Raw genomic sequence first — 22,260 nt, forward strand, 5'->3', positions numbered from 1 at the left:
TTAATGTCAGGAAAAAAACCTCCCTAATTATTGTTTAGTCATTTCAAAGTATTTGTGACCCCCTTTTGGATACATAATTTTTTTTTTTGGCTGAAGGATCAGAGATACTGGAGTGGTTTCCTATTTCCTTTTCCAGTTCATTTTAAGTAATTTTGAGGCAAGCAGAGTTAAATGACTTGTTCACGGTCACAATAAGTGTTTGAGGCCGAATTCGGAGTCTTCCTGACTTTGGGGCCCAGTATTCTCCCACTGTGCCACCAAGGCGCTCTTCCTATTTAGAGCAGTCTAAAATTGGAATGGACTACCTGGACTACTACTACCTCATACTACCAGCTAGGTGGTGCAGTAGATAGAGCACCACTCCTGATTTCAGGAGCACCCGAGTTCAAATATGGTCTCAGGAACTTAACACTTCCTAGCTGTGTGACCCTCAACCGTAGCCTCGATGATTACTTGGACAATATTTTTATAATGAGAATTGTATTTGAGGTTAGAGTTGGACTTGATGGCTTCGGAGGTCCCTGGAAACTATAAAATTCAGTTTATCTGTCTAGGACACTACCGTAACTAGACAGTAGGGGGCAGCAGAGGAACAACTGGCCTGAAAAGAGACCTCCCATGAATGACTTCGGTACCCAGATCTGTTCTAGCATGCACCCCTAGCCTTCCTATAAAGTAAATTCTGAACATGGTTTTTACTGGGAAAAACTGGATGAATGGGAGGGAAAAACGATGACAGACTTTAATTTCTAGGACGATTCAAAAACGTCTTTGGATCCTGTAGCTAGGGAAGAGGAACCAAGGAATGGGGTGGGGCCAGAACTTTCCGAGTGAACAGTCCAAGCAGAGAGGGGTGTAACCTCAGGTAAAAGGGGCGTGTCCAAGTGGAAATAAGGAAGTTACCCATAAGATTTTCTCCTAAGCTTTCTCCCGCTCGCTCTTCCCTCCCGGCGGTCGCCTGAAGTCCTTTGCCATCAACTCCTCCCCACCCAAAGCCGGTAAGCGAAGGGAACAATTAAAGGCTGATTAAAAAAAGTTTCTGGCTCTGGACTGCAGTGAATCCGGGGCTGAAACTGGGGTAGGGGTGGGAAGTAAAACAGCTTAAAAAAAAGCTTGTCAGATGTCTAACTGCTACTTAGAGGACTTGAGAGTTTGCATGTTGAGGGGAAGGGGGTTTAGTGACATACTTTGAGGAAAGGGTGAAAACTGAGAATATCTGTGCACTTTACTTTTAAATAAAGATCTCCTGGGCATAGGAGTTCCTAGTATTGTGAGTAGGTTAGGTTGAAGAGGAAGGAGTGGGTGGTCTGAACCAGGTTTTTAGAATGAACTGAGCCCCATTTTCCCTTCTCCCCCCACCCCGTCGTGTGCCCAGCCTCGGCCCCCATATGGCTTCCGCGGTCTGGGGGGGCACCCCCTGGTGGGGTCCGCCACCCCCAGCCCCTGCTCGTCCCGTCACGGACCTAGACTTCTGCTCTGGAGCTCAGCTGCAGGAGCTCACTCAACTGATCCAAGAGTTGGAGGTTCAAGAGAGCTGGCACAGCGGGCCAAAGCCCGGGGCCGACCTCCTCCGGGCTAAGGACTTTGTCTTCTCTCTGCTCAGTAAGTGTCACCTTTGGTCCCTCCTGTCCTCTTTCCAGGACTTCCACACTTGGTTTCTATCCTATAGAGAGTCTCTACTGACCCTCTACCCCTTATACTCAGGTCTCATCCACCGCCGGGACCCCCGGGTTCCTGAGCGAACAGAGCTTCTGCTCCTCCGCGGCGGGGTCCGCGAGGGCTCTCTCGACCTGGGGCCCGGATCCCTGGGCCCCTACGTCCGGGGGCCCCACTACGATGCCGCCTTCACACTCCTGATACCATTGCTTTGGCTGGACTGTGAAGGAGTGAGGCCCTACCTTGAGCTGGAGTCAGGCAGTGCGTGGCTCCGCCTTCAAGCGCCGGTGGGCGGGGCCTCAATCCTGGAGGCGTGGCACGACTGCCTAGGGCCCTCCGCCCCGGCGGGGCTGGGCGGGAAGGGGACAGTAAAAGAGGCGTGCCCATTGGAGAAGCTTCCGTGTGATGTCACAATGTCCGAGACTGCGGCGGCGTTCCCGCCGTTGCTGGAAGACTTCGATCCCAAGTCGCCCGCGGAGGAGCGGCGCGGTGACTTGAGGGATTCGGAAAAAATAGACTTACTGAAGGATCCGCACAGTGACGTCACAGAGCAACTCCCTGGACAGCCAGTCCAAGAGCCTGAGGGGCGGGGCGCCCAGGAAAACTGGCCTGCTTTGTGCCCCACCCAAGTGGCTGCCTGGTTTTTTTCTTTGCTATCTGCTGTAGCTGTCTCCTTGACCCCGGACCCCGGTGCCCTACGCCTGGTCCATGCCTCCCGCCATGCGGGGGTCACTACTATCCTTCTGTCCACTCCAGGCCCTCCCTCTCGGCTCTTACTCTTTGATTTGGTGCCAGGGGTCTCCGTGGCCGGTTGGCCGGGGAAAACCCGGACCTACGCCTGGATGGGTTCCGTGGCCGCTGGCCCTACCTCCTACTATCTTGTGCCGGGCTACCGAGCCAAAAAGGAGGATGGGCTCTGCTGGCGGATTTGCTTTGCCCGCCAGGAGCTGGCGCTCAAAGCCCGTATCCCCCAACCTCTGCTCCAAGCACACGCAGCTGCCCAGGCCTTGCTGCGCCCCCTGGTGGCCGGGGCCGGCTGCGCGGCTCCCTACCTCTTGCGGACTCTGCTCTACTGGGCCTGCGAGCGACTTCCAGCCCTCTATTTGGGGCGTCCAGAGAATGCCGGGGCCTGTTGCCTGGGGCTGCTTGACGAGTTAAGTCGCGGGCTCGAGGCTGGGGCACTGCCCCACTACTTTCTGGAAGGACAGGAACTGGCGGCCGGGGAAAGGGCCACGGAGCTGGCCGGGGCTCTCGCCCGACTCCGGGGGGACCCTGCGGGGGCTCTCCGAACTGCGGTGGAGGAGGCCAAGACTGCGCGGAAGGGGGGCGGGGTGGTGGGCGGGGGGGCATTAAAATAAATGCGGCTGGATGGAGAATTACTTCTTTTTCAACCTTCATTCCCGTCTCTCTCCAACCAGTGACATAACTCATTCGGGGAGACCTAGTCCTCGAATTTTCCGAGTCTGCTGGATGTCTTGGTTCTGCCCCGAAAAAAAATGCTTAATCCCGTCCTCACTACCACCACCTCCACCCCAAAACATCTGCCATCGAGACCCTGATCCAGGGACTCCTCATTCCTTCCTCCATTCCTGCCCTCTCACAACCTCTCTTAGAATTTCTCTAATTATGACCCTAGCTGGAAGCCAAGTAAAAGGGTGAAGGGGAGATGCTGACACAGCATGAGAGAGGAAAGATGGAGCCTGGCCAATTGGTTAGGTTGGAAATAGAACAGTTTGCCACCCCCTGGCAATGGGTTCCTTCCCCATCTCTGCTCCACATGCACTCCCCTCCCCCCGCTAAAAAGCTCTATCTTCAGCTAGCCCCTACCCCTTTTCTCATGCAGACCTCCCCCCCCCCCCAGTCAAAACTCTGCACCTTGTTCCCACTCCTGGGAGTCATGACTAGCTTGTTTGTTCCCTCCCTATATCCCCAACCACTTCCATTTCCAGGTCCTCCAACGGATCCAGGAGTCCCTTTCCACCGCCCCCCTCCCTTTTTTTAATGCTGTCTCCGCCCCCTGTCCCGCCCTCGGGTAGGGTTCTTGGGCTGAGGTGGGGGAGCAGGACGCGAGCTTGCGGCTGCCGCTACGGCTGCCGTTACTGCTTCTGCTGCTTGGGTTTGCTTTCCAGTCAATCCTGCTGCTGAGGCCTGGAGTGCCGCCATCGGAGGACTGGGGACTCCCTGTGAACCCACCCCTATTTCCTTGGGGGGAGGGATAGAGAGCATCGAGGTGAATCGCGCGGGGAACCCTCTGCTGACAGGGGGACAGTGAGGGAAGAGAATGAGAGCCTGAGCCATCCATCACTGCCGGCAGCAGGATCAACAGGACAGGTTTGGGGGTCTCAGGAAAGAAAGTGGGGTGCAAGTAATTGCTTAGGAACGTGAAAGGGGATCCTGGGGAGTGCAGCACCGCGAGGGAGGAAGTACAAAAGACAACTTAGTCTGGGGAATACCAAGGAGAAAGTGGGGTGCAACACTTTGAAGTAGCTAGCTGGAGGTCAAATAGCTCCATATTCTGGAAGACTGCATCAAGATTCCCCAATAATATTTTGTGAGATATCCAGAGTGAAGTTAAAGACTCATTATTTTGCGGTGACAGGATGTAAGAAGGGACCTCCCATGCCCACTGCACCTTGATAACCCCTAAGGTGCTGGAGCTGGAAGGGCATGTTTTAAAGCGCCAGGGAAGTAGAGGTAAGGATAAGTTTAGAGGATACAGCAACTAGGGTCTTTGGGGGTTTGAGGTGGTGGAGTGTTAACTTAATGAAAAGGGGATGATTTGGAAAGAAGCTCAGGACCCTCGCAAATGGAACCTCCCAGAAGTTCTGAGCTATAGGTTTTGATGAGAAGTGATGAGAAAAGGTAGAAGATACATTCCACTTTGGGGACTAAAGGGTGGCAAAGAGGACCCCTAATTCCCTTTAACCTCACAGCTGCTGCACCAAGTGTTGCTGCTCGCCATAGAAGAGTTGGGATGTTGTAGTCCTCACCCTTTTAGATTTCTTTATCTGACTAGGTGGAGTTGTGAGATTCATTTCTATTATTTCCCAAAGTGAATTAAGGTTTACAAAGTCTGGGCAGCAGAGATTATATGGAGAGATGCAGAAAAACCCAGAACCTTGGAGTTACATCGATTTAAGGCCAGGACTGTGAAGGAAAGGAGAGAAAAGCTGGGGCTACGAGGAAGGGGAACCCAGGGGATTGACTCCAAGAGCTGGGCAATCGCAAAGCTTGAACCAAGAAGAGTTTAAGGATTCCCTTCAAGTTAAGGGATTACAGGGGGAAAGGGCAATTGAAAGGGTCCCTTTTGAGGTACTTAGGAGGGCTTATTGGGGTACTACTACTTGACGGCAAAGAATCCAGGAACGCAGGAGGAGTATATGGGATAAATTTGTTTTCATTTTTGGGGTGAGAGCATTCTGGGAGCTAGCTTGAGGATTGTGTCCTATTAAGGAACCTCCATATACTTTGGGTTGTATATCTCCTTTGTGAGAGTGGCAGAGTTAAGGGACATCATAGGGAGATTCGACTGTCCCCTAAACGGAGGGAAGGTGGTTGGAGATGGCGGCGCTGGCCAGCAGTCTGATCCGGCAGAAAAGAGAGGTACGAGACCCTGGGACAAGCCGACCGGTGTCAGCCCAACGGCGAGTGTGTCCGAGGGGTACTAAGTCCTTGTGTCAGAAACAGATATTGATTCTGCTCTCCAAGGTCCGTCTGTGTGGGGGGCGACGGGCGCGGCCGGACAGGGCACCGGGTGAGTGATAACAGTTGGGGTTTGGGGCTCCTGAGTAGGTTGAGGTGAAAGCTAAAATAAAGGTGAAATCTCGGGAAAGAAAAACTAGATACCTGGGAGAGCAGCTGAGCGAGGAGAACCAGGGAAGGCTGGACGAAAATATTTTAGAGGGCTTAGTTGACTCTTGGATAAGATAGACGAAAACTCCCTACTGAGAAATGGGCAATGAGGAGACTACAATTTCAAATATTCTCCCTTTCTGCTGCTCCTCAGTTTCCTTTCTCTGCACCCACATAATCCTGATACTCTCTAAAGCTAAGGGAAAAGTGAGGGTTTTAACGGAGTTTAAATCCCGATCCTCTTAGGAACTCAAGCATCCAGTGTCCCCACTCCCTTTCAGCATTGCCTGGCCCTATATGTGCATTTTTCTTCCTATCCTTTTGCTGCTTTGCTAAAAGCCCCTAACTGAGAGTACCGAGGACTCAGAACGCTTGGGTCACACAACCTGGTTTCCTCGATTCTGCGACGCCCTTTTCTTTTTTCCCCTGTTTAGCTGGTCATCCCATTCGCCTTCCTCTACTATTTTGTTACCCCGATTTCTAGCTTGGATCTTTCTCGTTCTGGTTCTGAGACAACCTTCCGAACTCTCCCTAGGGTGTCCTTGCAGATCAGCCCTTCCCCCATCCCTGCCTCCTAGCTTCCTCCCCCGCTCCCCACTCTGCTCTCCCTGTCCGATCTCAGAATTCTACTGTGTCCTCTCCCTTTCCCCTCCTTCACACCCAGGGGACGGAACCAGGAATGTCTTTTGGAATCTCCTCCCTAGTTCTTTTCACACCCCTAACTCCTGCTTCCCTCAAGAACACAAAGCCCTGGCACCGCTGGACTGGCTGCCCCTCCCCACGAGAACCCAGGTTTCAGAACAGAACGTGGGGGAATTAGAGGGATGAGGTGGGGTGGGGGACTCGGACTGGAAAGACTGCTTGGGACTGTACCACTCGCAGATGAGCAGGGGGTACTACATGAAATTCCCTTTGAGGACTTATACTGTGAGAAAAAGGGGTGAAGAAGAGACCACCATGTCTCAAAAAGAGGAGCTTTCCCTGTCCTCCCTTCCCCATTTTTCCAAATTAATTACAGAGGGGTAGTGAACAACCTCCACCCCAAGTTCTCGTTTAATTATTCCTCTTCCCACCCACTCTGCCTTTTTCTGTGGTACAGTCCAGAGCCCACCCTCTGGAAATGTCCCTTTTGCCCTTCTATTCCACACCCCTCTAGCCCTTCCACACATTTATGCACAGTCTTTCAGTTACACTCATCCTTTGTGTGCACTACTATAATCTTTCCTCCCCCATTTGGAAGTCCGGGGTCCTTAATGCTAATAAGGATTGGAGAAGGACTGGATTCCCCTATTTCTGGTTCCCCAGAAAGACAGGCTTGTGGCAGGCTGATTAGTGGCACAGATGACCAGGCAGACGGCAGAGGCCCAAGCCAGGCTGGGCAGCATCAGGTGCTGAGTCAGCGAACCTAATTCCAGCAGTCAACTCCCTTCCCCCATAGCTTATGTAGCCCCCTTCCCCCACCGTACAATCTGTGGTTACCCACTACAAAAACTAGTGGTTCTTTGTAGTGACAAAGTCTTTTCCTCTTATCATAAATCCTTCCCCTCCCCCTCCAACTCAGCTATTGAGTAGGAACTAAACTACTAATAAATTTCAATAAATTAAACTAAGAGCCAATGGTGGGGGCAGGGACAGGGTGCAAAATTCCCCAGGAGACTGAAAGGCCAAAGCTAAAGGGTTATATTCAATGGGTCTATGAAAGAGCCGTTGACCTTAGTTCTCCCTAATTACTTTCCCCACTTTCCTCACCCCCCCCCATTTCTAGGATCAAACTTAGAAAGAAAAATCTTTATTAAAATTAATATCAAGTTCTTCCTATCTCTTTCTCCTTAGAACCCCAGCTCAAAGGCATCATCACAAAGCTTTTCTGCCGTCAAGGTTTCTATCTCCAGGCCAATCCAGATGGGAGCATCAATGGGACACAAGAGGATACCAGCTCCTTCAGTGAGGGGGAGAAGGGAATTTGGGGAATGGGGAGAGTTAGAAAGGAAGAAAGACGTGCTTAGGGCTTCTCTTCTCTCACTGTACTCTAAGGCACTGGCAACCGGGCCCCTGAAGAAATAGTTTATTCCCTGTCTACCCAGTAACTTTCCAATCTTGTTTCTGTTATTGACATCCATGAGTGGGGATGGGCCAGAGTAGAGTAGCTGTCCCTGGAATAGAACTGATGGTAGGGTGAAATAATGAGAGGCTCAGGGTTTTATTGTTTGGTTGGTTGAGTTTTTTTGAGGAGGTGGGCACAAGACATCCTAAGGATTGAGGGGTCAGAGGTTAGATGCCTTGGCTCTCTAACTCTCATTCTACCCTCCAGCTCAGTTTAACCTGATCCCTGTGGGTCTCCGAGTTGTCACTATCCAGAGCACCAAGCTGGGGCACTATGTAGCCATGAATGCTGAGGGGCTACTCTACAGTTCGGTGAGACTCTCCTCACTTTCCTCTGTCCTGGTGAAAGACCTAGCTGGGACCCTTCTCTCGGTCACTTTCCCTGGTAATCCCACAATTGACCCTCTTCTCAATCCTTCAGATCCTTTAGACACTCTACAACAGTCATCAGTCTCAAAATCATTTCCCTTTCTGAATCCCCTAATTTTTTCCTAAGATTTTCCTTCCCATATCCTATTGGGCCATTTTTGAGCTCTTGTCTCAATAACCTTCATCATATCCATTCACCTCACAAGAGGTTCTTGAGAGAGATAATTTCCAGATTTCTTTAGTCTTTGCAAAGGACATCCTCACAACTACATGCCAGGACCCCATGTGGCTTCTCTTCTCTCAGTATCTCTCTATATGCCCAGTTTTAGTTATGACTAGGAGAGCCAGACAGGGCATGTGGAAAGAGAGATCTGAGTTCTTCCATAACTCTGCCAGTAATGCATTCCTTGACCAAATAATTACACTCTCTGAGACTCATCAACAAAAAGAGAAGTTGGACTAAAATATCATAGAATCCTAGAACTCAAGCCAGAGGGGACTTTAGCATCCATCTGTTCCATTCCTCTCCTTTTACAGGTGAAGAAACGGAGGACTAGGGAAGTTAGTTATTTGCCCAAGCATTTCTTTATTCCTATTGTTCCCCTCCAGTTTGGAGCCGGGAATCCACTAGAGTACAAGTTGTCAAACTTTTTGCTTCTGTTTTACAATCTTAAAAGTTTCTATTAATAAGCCAAAGAGTTTTTGTTTGTGTGGGTTACATCAATAAATATTTAACATGCTAAAAATGAAAACATAAGTTTTAAAAGATATTTATTAATTCATTTAAAATAGTAAAACTAAACCTAGTACATGTTAAACATGTTAGGACAGCTAGGCGGTTGTGGATAAAGCACCAGGCCTGATATCTGATTTTACAGGATTCATCTTTCTGAATTAAAATTGGGCCTCAGATACTAGCTCTGTGACCTTGGGCAAGTCACTTCATCCTGTTTGTCTCAGTTTTCTCATCTGTAAAATGAGCTGGAGAAGGAAATGGCAAGCCGCTCCAATATCTTTGCCAAGAAAACTTTAAATGGGGTCATGAAGAGTCTGATATGGTGAATATCAAACATATGTTAATCGATATGACAATTTTTTTTGAAAAATAACTACATTATCCAAAACATAAAAAACTTAGTGAAAAAATAGCATTATTTTACATATTTTTGCAAATCTCTTTAATGTCTGGCTTAATAGAAAACAACTAGATTTTCTTATATACTTTTGTATTCAATTTGTTGTGATTTTTTTTGGTTAAAGTGGAGTGGGCAGCTAAGTGGCACAGTGGATAGAACACCAGTCCTGGAATCAGAATGGCCTCAGATACTTGACACTTATTAGATGTATGACCTTGGGCAAGTCACAAAACCCTCACCAAACAATATAGCCTCACCAAAAAGAATAAAAATAAACTATATGAAGACAATATATCCTCACATGGTAAGAAGTTGAAAAATCAAGGTGTATTTTAATAGTCAAATAATTTTTTAGCATTATTATAAAAACAGTTTGGGAGCTTGAGACCTCTCCTCACTGAAGGACTCCCAAGGATCTGCAGACCACACTTAGAGAACTATTATAGTAGAGGAAAAGGAAGGGATTAGTTAGAGTGAGAGGGATAGGAGTCAGGTTGGATAATTAGCTATAGCAACACACAGAAATCCACCCTCAAATCTACAGGCATTTGGGCTCAAAGAGCTCACTTTTATTTCATGCCCTCAGCACTTAGAGGATTTGATTCCATATGTAGATTTTATGTATCATTTCTCAAAGGGGGAAGGGGAGGCTCAAGCCTGAGGAACATCAGCCTCTTGCACAATAATATCAATTTCTCTTTCTTCTTCTCTGCCTTTGTTTTTTTCTTTCTGTGACCTTATCCTCAAGCCACACTTTACAGCAGAGTGTCGCTTTAAGGAGTGCGTCTTTGAGAATTATTATGTCCTCTACGCTTCTGCCCTCTACCGCCAGCGTCGTTCAGGCCGAGCCTGGTATTTAGGTTTGGACAAGGAGGGCCATGTCATGAAGGGAAATCGAGTCAAGAAGACCAAAGCGGCTGCCCACTTTGTGCCTAAGCTCCTCGAAGGTACGAACATCTCAGGGATGAGAGAGTCTGTCATGTCAAATACATTTCCACTACCACAGAAAAGATCCTGTCTATCTTCACATCCTAGGAGGGTTATATATCAAATATTTCAAACTAGGTCGTAACAAAAGGAAGTCTTGTCATGATAGGGAGGCATGCTCTTTATTACTATGTATGGCAAAGCTTCTGCTTTTGTTTGTATGTGTTTTGCTTTTTTTTTTTTTCAATGAAAACATTTTATATTGTGACAGAAAAGTTGTATAATGATAATAGAAAGACAGACTCTGTTGGGGCAGGGGTGAGAAGGGCTGATCTATAAATACTAAATGCTTTTAAAATGGGGTATACAAGATAAGGGAGGGGGAAAAGAATTGAACTAGATTATTTCCGAATTCTAAGATGTGCTCTGTCCAGGGCCCACTTGGAGGGAGGAGGGAAATTAGTAGAAATAGAGGTCAACAGTAGCAACACAGAAAGAAGTCAACCAAGTATCAAAACAGTGGCATCTTCATAGAACCAGAAAATTATAGGTTTTAAAATTAGAAGGATCCTTAAAGATCATCTAATCTATCTATCATTTTGATCAAAAAAGGCTATGGTAATATCTTCCTTTATATTTCTCCATTGCTTATTTCTGTGTTTCTTGGTCCCTGACTATTTCTCTTTCTCTGTTCCATCCTTCTCACAGTGGCCATGTACCGGGAGCCTTCCCTGCACAATGTACCTGAGACATCGCCTGCAAATGACAAGCCTCCTCCAGCCTCTTTGCCTCCTGAAACATAACCCTGATATCTGGGACCACCCCTCAAGTCTTCCATCAAGACAGCCATACAGATCCCAGACTGAGCTAGTCATTCTGGTCTCTCATCCTGTTGCATTCCTTCCTTGCCACTCCCCTGCCACAAGCCATAAATCCCTAATTTAAAATATTTCTAACTTTCCTTAGGCAATGTAGGGAGGACTACAAAAGTGTGGCCATTATAGGTAACCCAGCCTTATCAGAAAGATTATGTATTGTTTGTAACTTTTGGGCTGTTGCTGCAAAACTGAAATTCTAGTAAGATCTGCTTTTCTGACAATTTTCTGTATCAAAGAACCCTTACAGAGGATTTGAAACATTGCTATGTCATTAAGGGGCCTAATTAATATGTTTTTTTGTTTTTTTTTCATTTTCTACTCAAGCTTTCAGAAAACTTCCTGAGAGATGAAGCTGTGGGTACTAAATAAGGATAGACAAAACCTGTTTTCTAGGGTCCTTTGCCATTTTACATAACCACAGAGCTACAGTCAACTAGAGCACAGTTCTTTTACTCTGGATTACCTCCCTTCCCCCAGATTTCTGACTTTGTTCTGGATATATTCCGAAATCTAGATCCCACCCAGAGTCAATTTGCCATCAAAATCGTCTTTATTACGGTATCAGCTATTCTGAGTCATTGAAGATTAATAATGTTGATAAAGATTGATTCTTGATCTAGATATGGAAGAACCCCACAACAAGAACACAGCATAGACATTGTCTTGGTCTTCACTGAGCTCCACTGTAAACTATCACTATCCTGACATCTGGCCTGCAGGCACCTAGTTCTAGAATCTGTTCTACTGACTTAGGGTTCTAGCTTATAGCTGAAATTATTCCCTCTCCTTAGTTGGAGCTAGAGTCTGAATAGCCACATGCTTGCACTAGGAGGCATTCTAGACAATGGATCACACTTATACCATAAATGCTATTTGTGGTCCAGAAAGATTACATTACATATGGATCAAAACCCATGTCCTTTGTCTGTAGAAAGTTTTCTAAAAAACCTTATTCTTCCATATAGGGGAAAAAACCCAAATCCATCCTCTTTTTAAATGCACTTTCTAAAGCTTAGGATTCAATCTCTCCCTAAACATAGCTAGTTGCAGGGCAAAAGGACTGGGGAGTCTAAGGGTAAGGAGATGGCAAAATTCCTGTTTAATGAACTTTCAGGGTGAAGGCACAGAGACCCTTGGGTGAGAGGGAGGAAAACATCTGGAGGTGGAGACTATGAGAACAAATTCTTATTATATGGAAATATGAATACTTAGCTACCTCACTAGGGACTTCTTAGGGGTCCTCCATAAATATAATGAAATTGTCACTGGCTGTGATGGAAAGAGGATAATGAGCCAACTGGTCCAAGCTGTGCATAAAAGAACAAATAAGGAACCATCTAAATCAGCAATAACATTCTTATCTTGGTCAAGAAATGTTAGGGAACTTTGGTTCTAAATCTCATTTCTCCCAAATTTTAAACCTGGGTTTTCTAAGAATTTTGCTAGGGAATCAAAATCTTTGGAAGATCTTAACCAATCTTGAAAGGCTTCAAGTATGCCCCAGACAGAGTTTGTTCAAATTGTCAAGTTGTATTCAGGCTGATGAACTTTGCAGGTAAGGCCAGTTTCAAAGGCTATTTGCTAAATTGCAAGGAGGTTTGTAATTTATAGTGGAGTGCTCAAACTGCTGAGATCACAAATCCTTGGAATTATGGAAAAAATATTGAAATAATGAATGTGGTTGTAAATCACACTTCAACTAGGTTGAACCAAAGAAAGGGATGCTTGGCAGATGGAATAAATAAGCCTAAAATGAGAATAGACCTAATCAGTTGAGGAGTACAGGGGAATAGGGGAGTTGTACTCCAATTCCCTAGGAACATCAGGAAGAAACTAAGGCAATGATGGCAACACATAGGAATCACTAGGAGAAAGAATATTGAATGAGGGATTATCTCTCAGAATCTATTTCAACCTCCCCAGATTACTACATGATTGATGAAACCTCAATCCCATCCAATGCCCTACTATCACAGACACCAACTGCCCATGAATCCTCTTGCTCCAAGAACAAGGGTCTTTCTCTTGCTCATTTCCTCTATTAAAGGCAATTTGTACAATTTCTATGTCTGTTCTGGAACTGGGAAAACTGGGAGTTTCGATTGGGAAAGGGTAGCTGAGCAGGAGATAAAATTACTTTTAATGTTCAGAGCAGGGGACAAAAGAAACGACATGACAGAAAAAGTTTTAGAGCTAGGGTCCCAGCAGCTGCAGACATGTGAACAGGTGCACATTCCTAAACTCCTAGTCATTTCCTCTGCCACCGGATCCCAGCTCACTTGGGTTGTGGAGCCAGTCTAGGGAGAGCAGAGGACAGTGGAAAGCATGACCCCAGGAGTGTGGTTGCTGGGAGCCCTAGGGGTCCTGTTCTTCATGGACGGTAAATAATGGGAACTTTGGGTACTGGGGTGAGTTAGGTTACTGAGAGGGGAGACTGCAGGTGTGATGACTGGGGGCCTTCGTGGTCCTGTTCTTAGGGGCAAGCGGCACTTTGGGCGAGGGTCAGCTCCTGGAAAAGCTTTTCTCGGGTTACGATAGCACTGTGAGGCCCGCCCGGGACCCTAGAGACCGCGTGCCCGTCAGCATCGGCCTAACTCTAGCGCAGATCATCAGCTTGGTGAGCTAGAGGGATCGGGCTGGGGTTGGAGGTGGGATAAGAGCAGAAGGCACTCAGCCCAAAGAGGGAAAGATTAGGATTTAGAAACAGAACTCACGGATTCATGGGGGAGGGGAACCAGCAGGAGGAGCTTAAGGATCATTTCTAAATGTACGTAGAAGGGGTGGAGTCTGAAGCTGGCGTGACCAGTGACAAGGGGCGAGGCTATCCATGAAATGGGCGGTGCGGTGGAGGCGGTTCGGGAATGGAAAAGTTGAGTGGTCTAGTGGAAAATAAACAAGGGGATTCTAAGGGGTTCTGAAGTTCGCCTTTATTGGTTCTCTCCTTTAGTCCATTCAATTAACTCCTTCCCTTACAGAACGAGAAAGACGAGGAGTTAATCACCAAAGTGTATGTGGACCTGGTACGGAGTGGACCCAAGAGGAAGGAAGGTTTCAGGAAGGAGTAGGGGGAGGAGGGCCTGTCCAATGCCTTAATCGCCTCCTTATTAGCCTGGACTAGACTCTTAACCTGTGGTCTACAAATATGGGGGTCCGTGGAGATATCTCAGGTTATCATAAGATTAAAAAAAAAAATCTTCATTTTTCACTGACCTTCAAATGAAATTGAAAATTACTAACGTCGGCAACAAACAAAAGTCCATAGGCTTTACCATACTGCCAATGGAGTCCATGAGACATGAGACAAAGCAAGATTAAGAACTTCTGCACTAAAATGATCCAAGCATCCAACAGCTCCCCTTTTCTCCCCACCCCCATCTCCACCCCCACCGGGCCATTCATTCATCTGATATTTATTAAGCGTCTAGTGGGCAATAGCCTTATAGTCAGGAAATCTGAATCCAAATTCAAGCTCTGACATTAGTTGTGTCACTACATATTCAGCAACACTTCACTTCATCTCTGGGCCTGTTTTCCTTTCTTTAAAAAGCGGATAATAATTGTACTTTCTAGCTAGCAGGATTGTTGTGAGGAATGGGCTTCATCCCTTAAAGCTCCATATAAATGTGAGTTATTAAAAATTACAGTAGTTAGTACCATACCTGAAGTTAGAGGAGCCACAAAATGTAGGTCCTGTCTCCAAAAACCTTACAATATGACATAAATTGGCACCCCAACAATGGCTAAGTCATCATGCTCCACATCTCTAGGTATGGACTGATTACAGACTAAGCTGGAACCCTGCAGAACACGAGGGAATAGAGTCGTTGAGGATTGCATCGGACTCCGTGTGGCTTCCAGATATAGTGCTCATGAACAAGTAGAAGAAGGGGGTGGGGGGGGCACATGATCACTGGGAGGTGAGGGGATGGGAATCCAAGGGACTGGGCAGGTGGGAGGGTCCCAAGGTAAAAACTGTAAAAATATACCTTCTTGATCTGGCTTTTTCCCTCAAGCAATGATGGAAACTTCGATGTCTCTCTAAACATTCATGTGTTGGTGACTTCAGATGGCTCCGTGCATTGGCTGCCCCCTGCCATTTACCACAGCAGCTGTAGTATCCAGGTTCTTGACCTCTGGCCCCTTCTTCATTGGGTTAAACAATGATCTAGCAATAAATCTCCAATCCCTTCCAAGTGACCTTCCCCATCAAATTCTACTCTCCCCCTACTAAATTCAAGACTTTCCCAAGGGCTATCTCCAATGATTCACAGTCCTTCAGTAATCAAGCTCCCAGTCCCTCCCAATGATAGTCCCAGTGATCTTCCCTAGTGCTTTACTTCTCTTCTTCCAAGTGACCCTTCCTGATGGCCCCTAGTCTCAGACCAACCACCTCTCTTAGTAACTTGTACTTTTCATCTTGACCAGCTGGGGAATATCTCTTTGATGCTTCTTCCCTCATGCTTCAGGTCACCTACTTCCCCTTCGATTGGCAGAATTGCACCATGGTCTTCAGTTCTTATAGTTATGACAGCTCTCAGCTCAGCCTAAGCCCGGGGCTTGATCTGGATGGACAGCAGAGGAGCGAGATCTACATTCATGAGGGAAATTTCATCGGTTTGTGCTTGGCACAGATAATTAGGGAGGGATACGGTGGTACATGCACTGGGTACATATACCACATATGCATGCGCATGGCCCATATGAAGGTACAGATATGATTTTCCTACTTAAATGGAACAGCTAGAACACACATGTTGGTGGGAGAAATCTAGGACACATTTGTTATGAAGTTATCACACAATAAAACCAAACAGTTGTCACTGATAAATCTTTACCTTCTCCCTTCTCCAGAGAATGGCCAGTGGGAAATAATCCATAAATCTTCAAGACTGAATGGCCCCTCAGGAGAGGGGCAAAGAGGGAAGGAAGGAGAGCACCAGGATGTCACCTTTTATCTCATCATCCGACGAAAGCCACTCTTTTACCTGGTCAATGTCATAATTCCCTGTGTACTCATCACTCTCCTTGCCATTTTTGTCTTCTACCTACCCCCAGACGCTGGTAAGAGGAATCTAGGAGTTGGGAGGAAGAGAAGAGGTAGAAAAGAATATTTAGGGTCATCTTGTCAGCTGTCACACTCCAGATTCTCCCCTTTCCCCAAATTAACCTTTCTCTCAAATCTGTTCAAGGATCCTCTTTCTATAATCCAAACAAGTAAATCCAGCTCACAAATACTGTTTTCCCTCCTATTGGGTCAGCTTCTCCCACTTTGAATGTCCCAGTGCCTCTCCACCATACTACCACATATTGGGCCTTACTACAGGACTCCACAGCTTTCATATTCCCTGTGAGACCAATGTTGCTTTCTCCCTCCCAACTCTCTCTGAATTCCCTTCATTAGCATCCTTAGTCCAAGAAAGAGAAAGGAGAGCTAAAACTTTGAGTTCTTTTATATGTAAAATTCTTCTTTCCTTCTGGAAAATTACATAATTTCCTTGGGATGGGGTGGCCTAACCCAATTAATTGAGTCTATTTCCCACTCACAAACTAGGGGAGAAGATGACACTCTCAATCTTTGCTTTGCTGACCTTGACCGTTTTCCTGCTGCTGCTGGCCAGTAAGGTTCCTGAGACATCCCTGGCTGTTCCTATCATTGTCAAGTACCTCATGTTCACAATGATTCTGGTCACCTTCTCAGTCATACTCAGTGTCATTGTCCTCAACTTGCATCACCGATCCCCTCACACCCACCAAATGCCCCTCTGGGTTCATCAGGTAAAAGGGACTCTTCCTCAGAGACAAAAAGTTCCATCCTTAGGATTTGGTCATCCTCCTCCTCAATTTGTGTAAAGCCATCCAAGACAGTAGGAGAGCATCAATTTTAAGATATAAGGCCAACATCCAATTAATTTAAACAAGTAGTCATTTTTATGCCTTCTGTTAGGTAACAGAGGAGCTAAGATCTTTTAAATAACACAATCCCTGCTCCCAAGGAGTTTATAATCAATCAGCAATGCATTTATTAAGCAACTCTGTCAAGCAGAGTGTCTGTGTCTAGGTGTTGAGAATACAAAACAAAAACGAAACAACTCCTGTTTTTAAATAGCTTACATTCTATAGAATGTTAGAAAATAAGTGGATGGATGAGGGAGTTAAATCATGTGGCATAAGAAATTTAGGGAAAAACATCTGGATGTAGTGGGAAAAGCATCGACCTGGGTTCAGATTCCACTTCTTGTCATGTGACTATTATATAAACTCCAATTCCTCATCTGTAAAATGAGGGGTTGAATTAAATAACTTGATGATAAGAGATTTGGAAATGGGCCTTAGAAGAGTAAATTTTAAAAGGCAAGAGGTGAGAAGAGGGAGTTCTTTCAGGAATGGTGATAGAAGCAGAATAAAATTGGAGAGCAGTTTGGCTAGAAAATGGAATGGCTTGTCACTATGGTCAAGATCCTACTGTTCCTTCTGTTCCTCTTCCTCCACCCCGTGAATCTATCGTTGTCTTCAAAGTACAGAAAACCGCTTACTGCCCTGGGATTGGTTCTCACCCTCTATCCCTTTTTAGATCTTCATCCACAAACTCCCCCGGTATTTGGGTCTGAAGAGGCCCAAGGTAGAGCGTACATTGAAGCCAGAACCTCCTATCCTGGCACTCAGGGATTCTCAAGGCAGTGGCTGGGGTCGAGCCACTGATGAATATTTCATCCGGAAGCCTCCAGGAGATTTCTCTAAAACTAACAGGTGAGCCCTGTCCTGACTCAGACAGTGCAAAAGATGCTTAAAGTACTGCATTAGAATCTGTCCGAAGAACCAATGACACTGCCGCATGGAATCGTGGGTGTTGTGGTTTTTCGTGTAGGAAGGGCTGGCAAAAAAGCTATTTCTTTTCATCGTCTTCGGACTTTTTGGGATGTCCAGAGCTCCTCCGCGATTAAGTGGAAGGTCATTACAGGGAGCGCATGGATTGCTGAAATAGATCCCCAAAGAAGCGGGGGAAAGGCAGGGGCGGGGAAACTTCAGAAGGAGTTGGGTTTGGGCAGCTGTCCAAATTAACTATAAAACTCTCACGTTCCCAGGTTTCAACCTGAGCTCTCCCCGCCTGACCTTCGGCGTTTTATCAACGGGGCTCCCAGTGAGAGTCCAAAGCTGCCCCCGGAGCTGCGGGACGTAGTGACCTCCATAAACTACATCGCTCGTCAGTTACAGGATCAAGAGGACTACGAAGAAGTAAGTCTGGGAGGAAAACGGGGCGGGGAGGAAGGGAGGGAGAAAAAAGGATGGCGGGTTTCGTTGGTTTTAGCTCTTACAATTTGATACAGGGGAATTGTAACCAGAAAATCCTGGGCGCAAATTCTGGGCTTAGATATTTACTAGCAGTGTGACCCAAGTCCTGTAACTTGTCTGTTCCTCTTGAGTTTCCATCCGTAAAGAGAGAGATTTGGCGTCTAGTCGCAGAGAGCTCTCAATCCCCGGATTTCCTTTTCCGCGCCCCCTTTCCTAGCTAGGTCACGCTGCCGGCTTCTGATTCGTCCTGCGCTTGGCCCGAGGTCCCGCCCCCTGGGGGCTGGATTGTAATTGTAGGGGAGGGGGAAGGAAGTTCCTTGCAGGTTGGGTGACCCGAGTTAGTAATCTAGGTCTGTGGTTGACTTTTGTTTCCTCCCCCCCTGCTTCCTTCCCCCAGCTGAGGGAGGATTGGCAATATGTGGCTATGGTGGTGGACCGACTCTTCTTATGGACTTTCATTATTTTCACCAGCGTGGGGACACTCATTATTTTCCTGGATGCTTCCTACCACCTTCCCCCTTCCGACCCTTTTCCCTAACGTTTCCCTTGAGCTTCGAGAGTAGCTGGTGTGGAATCTTCCGCAGAAACCCAGTACCTGGATTGTCTTCCTTCTGTTTCCTTTGTCGTGATCCAAAAGTCCAATTTAAAACTCCTTACTGGGAAGTGTCCCAGCTTTTTTTCCCTTTTAAATCTTGCATGCTCTGATTGCAATATATAACTTATCAGATTGCCGTTTAAACTTGTTTTGGGGAGAGTGGAGGACAGGAAGGGAGGGAGAAAAATTTGGAACTCAAAATCTTACAAAGATGAATGTTGAAAACTATCTTTACATATAATTGAAAAAAATATTGGCCAAAAGAAAAAAAATCTCATGCTCCCGGCCCAATTCCAGACTCTGCATACAGTATGTGCTTAATAAATGTTTGTTGTATATTGTAAAACAAATTAATCTTTTTTTTTTTTTAAACTTTCCAAGGTAGGCAGCTTTGGGAGTGGGTGATTTAAGCAAGTACCTACTTATCAGATGACTTTTTGAGTAGCACACAAAATAATTTTATTACATCCAGTTATGCCTGAAATTTTGCCACCATCTTTTTGTCCTTGAAAGCTTTTCCTAGGTTAGAATTCTCTATTTATTATGGGCTCAGATTAGATGACACTAGATCACACAAGAGCAGCTGACAAAATCCTAAACCTGCTGGTGACAAAATGTAGGAGGGAATCCTAAACTTTTTTCAGTCTTATTTCTGAGGCCAGGATGAGGGACATTTACAGAATAAGGTGAGTAGGGAGAAACAAAATCAAACAGGGAAAAGCAAGGGAGAGAAAGGGTGGTGGATCCTCAAGCTAGGAGAAATTGAAACTAATCTATTTCTCTTTTTTTCAAAAGAGAGGATGATCCAAATATCAAAGTTACAGTTAGATAAGGGAAGTTCAGAGAATTGGAAGAGGGTGTCTTTAATCCCATTCCAGAACCACTCTTCAGACTCAGCTAGGACTTCCTAGTTCCCAGCAGTTTTAGAGACTGCAACGGTGAGTGGTATTTTGTCATCAAGAGCTGCTAGGAATTGGCTGCAATCAGCAATTTACTCAAGGTCTAGGAGTGAAGGACCTATATGGGAAGGACCCACAAGCCCTTAGGAAAGAAATGGTATGGGGAGGCATTTTTACAGACAATAAGTTTTCCATTTCCAAGTAATTCCTAGGATTTAGTGGAAGGTGTGGCATCTTCCATCTTCTCCTGTAAACTCTAAATCCCAGTCCCCCTCATCCCTTCCAATGGAAATAAGTGCAAGAGGCATCCCTATTACAGAGCACAGTCCATTTTGTCTGTTTATTGACCTAGAAGGTAGAGAATTGGACACACACAGATGTGGAAAGATAAATATAATCAGTTTTTCTAAGTCTGTTTCCTTAAAAATATAAAGCTAAAAAGTTTCTATTATCTTAAATCTTTCCTTTCTCTTCGCAGCACTGATCCAGAAGCCTTCCCCCTCTTTACTACAATGGCTTCCCTTTCAGTGAGGGAGTAAAAGGGCTTGGCACAACAGGGATCACAATCATTTTCAATCTAAAATTTACAATATCTGATATTTCCACAATTGCAAGATGCCTCATTCTAAAGAAAGCCCTTCCAAGTTCCTATGATCTTAATTTAGTCAAAGTTTCAAAATCCTAGAATCTGGATTTTCTCAAATAGTAACATTGCCAAACCTTTAAATTCTTGGACTTTTAATTCTTCCATAATTTTTATGTTTGGAACGTCAATCTATTTTGAAATAAGTTATCTGATCATTTCTCAAGAGTCCTGAACTCTCTTTTCTCCCCTCCTTTCTCTGGAGAAGGGTAAATATAAAGGTGGAGAGAGGAGGGAGAGGCCCTTTAGTGCATCTCCTCTCTGCCTCCAGGTATTCTTCAATCTCTTGTGATTCCCGTATATACTTATACACACATACATATATATACATATATATATATATATATACATATACATACACATAATATATGTATATTTGTGTGTAGATATATATTTTTATTATGTAGTTTCCCACAGTTTTTCTCTAAAGTGCCAAAAACAAGATCTTTTTGGGGAAAGGGAGGGGGGGGGGAATGTTTTGCTGTATTTTTTGTTTTTTCCTTAAACATTGGGACTTGGTACATTCAGGAGGAAATTCTTTTCTTGAATTTTGGTCAAGACCAAAAAAAAAAGTGCAGAGAGGAGGACGACAGAGAGGAATGATACTCAATATACGGGGAGTGAGGCAGGTATTCTCTCCTACCCCAATGCCCCTGATCATTTTGCTTATAGGGGAATAACAAGCAGTTTGGGAACTGGGGGAAGAATCCCCATACTCCAAATCTACCTGCCTCTAGGAGTCATTAGTTTTGATGTTAGCATTTGAGCATGCTGAGGTCTATTATCTTGACCCCTGACTTTTGCCATTTTAAGTAGAAAGCAGCTTTTGCTTTTTTCAAATTACTTCACACCCATCAAACTTACTCCCCTACCTGACTCTCCTTGTTTTGTGTTTTCATTTAGACATGGGTAGGGGAAGTTATCTTTCACCTAATCCTAGACAGAGGGAGGCTCAATTTGAGAAGTGAACAGAAATAGGATTTTTAGCTCCAGTTCCCCAGCATGGAAATGAGATTAGATTATTTTTCATGGGCTCAAGGGATTGGGAAATAGTACCCATTTTCCTTACTAAGAGGGAATAGGGTACCCCTTAATGGGGTATCACTAGTGCAAAGTATAAGTTTGGGGACTACTTGGAGGTCCCTTGTTCCCCCCCATCCCTTAAGGGTAATGTGCTCTTTTGGATGGAAAGGGATCTCCGAATAGTGGAGTTGAGAGGGGGTGCTTTAATACACAACCTGGGAAATAAGACAATTCCACTTGGATCCATACCAGTATTTGTGGATATAACATTAGGAGAAAAAGAGTTGAAAGGGCAGGAGGGCATGTGCAAATTTTAGTACCTCCCATACCCAGACATTACTCCAATAGTTTTCGATATTTGTTCTGGTCTGGGTGAAATCATCACCCAAAAAAATGGAAGTGATTTCTATTATTCCCCATTCCCCCCAATCTGGCTGAGCAGAGCGAGCCAGGATCCTATATGACTCAACCAGCAACTAATTCTTTTCACTTGAGTCTAGGAATGACCAACATTGAATTTGGGGGACAGAACATGACTATTGCTCTGAATAGGGATAAAACATTGCCCAGCAGCACAGAAGTTATTTCAGAAGGTCCCTAGGTGTGCAGATGATGGGTATTACAATGGTTCTGGCATTGAGCCATACTACCCTGTCAGCTGTACTGGAGTGGGGAGGGAAAAGTACTATGGAATGTGCTGGGGGAAAAGTTTTTTTTTTGTTGTTTTTTTTGTAGTGGTAGGAAGGAAACAGTACAGGGAAAGTAGGTTACAAGGTAAGAGGTGGTATTCCCCCTTAGATCTAGAAACCACAAGTGGCATTTCTGAGGGGGAATATATGTGTGCACACACACATATGTCTATGTACACACACATTTATCTATGTCACTC

The 22,260-nt window shown here is 45.5% G+C and overlaps 3 protein-coding genes across 6 annotated transcripts; all 3 read left to right on the plus strand.

Annotated features, from left to right (window-relative positions):
* The first annotated feature begins 887 nt into the window (after positions 1-887).
* TMEM102 (transmembrane protein 102) lies at positions 888-3,032 on the plus strand. The gene is made up of 3 exons (XM_074311803.1): positions 888-998; positions 1,376-1,602; positions 1,705-3,032. Exons 2-3 carry the CDS (start codon positions 1,389-1,391, stop codon positions 3,012-3,014), a joined length of 1,524 nt encoding a protein of 507 aa, XP_074167904.1. The 5' UTR covers positions 888-998; positions 1,376-1,388; the 3' UTR covers positions 3,015-3,032.
* Positions 3,033-5,089: 2,057 nt separating this feature from the next.
* FGF11 (fibroblast growth factor 11) lies at positions 5,090-11,201 on the plus strand. Of its 2 annotated transcripts, none has more exons than XM_074311814.1 (5): positions 5,090-5,410; positions 7,342-7,452; positions 7,820-7,923; positions 9,865-10,063; positions 10,752-11,201. In XM_074311814.1, exons 1-5 carry the CDS (start codon positions 5,218-5,220, stop codon positions 10,844-10,846), a joined length of 702 nt encoding a protein of 233 aa, XP_074167915.1. In that variant the 5' UTR covers positions 5,090-5,217; the 3' UTR covers positions 10,847-11,201. The 2 variants fall into 2 exon arrangements, with proteins under 2 accessions (XP_074167915.1, XP_074167916.1); XM_074311815.1 differs by having other exon boundaries at positions 9,949-10,063.
* Positions 11,202-13,169: 1,968 nt separating this feature from the next.
* Positions 13,170-19,156, plus strand: CHRNB1 (cholinergic receptor nicotinic beta 1 subunit). Of its 3 annotated transcripts, none has more exons than XM_074311808.1 (11): positions 13,170-13,301; positions 13,399-13,538; positions 13,897-13,941; positions 14,689-14,798; positions 14,935-15,043; positions 15,388-15,535; positions 15,773-15,982; positions 16,473-16,696; positions 17,493-17,668; positions 18,004-18,154; positions 18,609-19,156. In XM_074311808.1, exons 1-11 carry the CDS (start codon positions 13,247-13,249, stop codon positions 18,747-18,749), a joined length of 1,509 nt encoding a protein of 502 aa, XP_074167909.1. In that variant the 5' UTR covers positions 13,170-13,246; the 3' UTR covers positions 18,750-19,156. The 3 variants fall into 3 exon arrangements, with proteins under 3 accessions (XP_074167909.1, XP_074167911.1, XP_074167912.1); XM_074311810.1 differs by having other exon boundaries at positions 16,473-16,543; XM_074311811.1 differs by having other exon boundaries at positions 13,203-13,301; positions 13,897-13,969.
* Positions 19,157-22,260: the final 3,104 nt, after the last annotated feature.

The sequence above is a fragment of the Sminthopsis crassicaudata genome, chromosome 4 (assembly GCF_048593235.1).
Source record: "Sminthopsis crassicaudata isolate SCR6 chromosome 4, ASM4859323v1, whole genome shotgun sequence".
NCBI classification, from domain to species: domain Eukaryota; kingdom Metazoa; phylum Chordata; class Mammalia; order Dasyuromorphia; family Dasyuridae; genus Sminthopsis; species Sminthopsis crassicaudata.

Bases quoted from the DNA above. Each gene is read 5' to 3' on its own strand.
- TMEM102 (XM_074311803.1), top strand. From the start codon at position 1,389: ATGGCTTCCGCGGTCTGGGGGGGCACCCCCTGGTGGGGTCCGCCACCC. The intron at 1,603-1,704 runs GTAAGTGTCACC...CCTTATACTCAG, and splicing joins CTTTGTCTTCTCTCTGCTCA to GTCTCATCCACCGCCGGGAC.
- CHRNB1 (XM_074311808.1), top strand. From the start codon at position 13,247: ATGACCCCAGGAGTGTGGTTGCTGGGAGCCCTAGGGGTCCTGTTCTTC. The intron at 13,539-13,896 runs GTGAGCTAGAGG...CTTCCCTTACAG, and splicing joins TAGCGCAGATCATCAGCTTG to AACGAGAAAGACGAGGAGTT. The intron at 13,942-14,688 runs GTACGGAGTGGA...CCACATCTCTAG, and splicing joins CCAAAGTGTATGTGGACCTG to GTATGGACTGATTACAGACT.
- FGF11 (XM_074311814.1), top strand. From the start codon at position 5,218: ATGGCGGCGCTGGCCAGCAGTCTGATCCGGCAGAAAAGAGAGGTACGA. The intron at 7,453-7,819 runs GTGAGGGGGAGA...TCTACCCTCCAG, and splicing joins AGAGGATACCAGCTCCTTCA to CTCAGTTTAACCTGATCCCT. The intron at 10,064-10,751 runs GTACGAACATCT...TCCTTCTCACAG, and splicing joins TGTGCCTAAGCTCCTCGAAG to TGGCCATGTACCGGGAGCCT.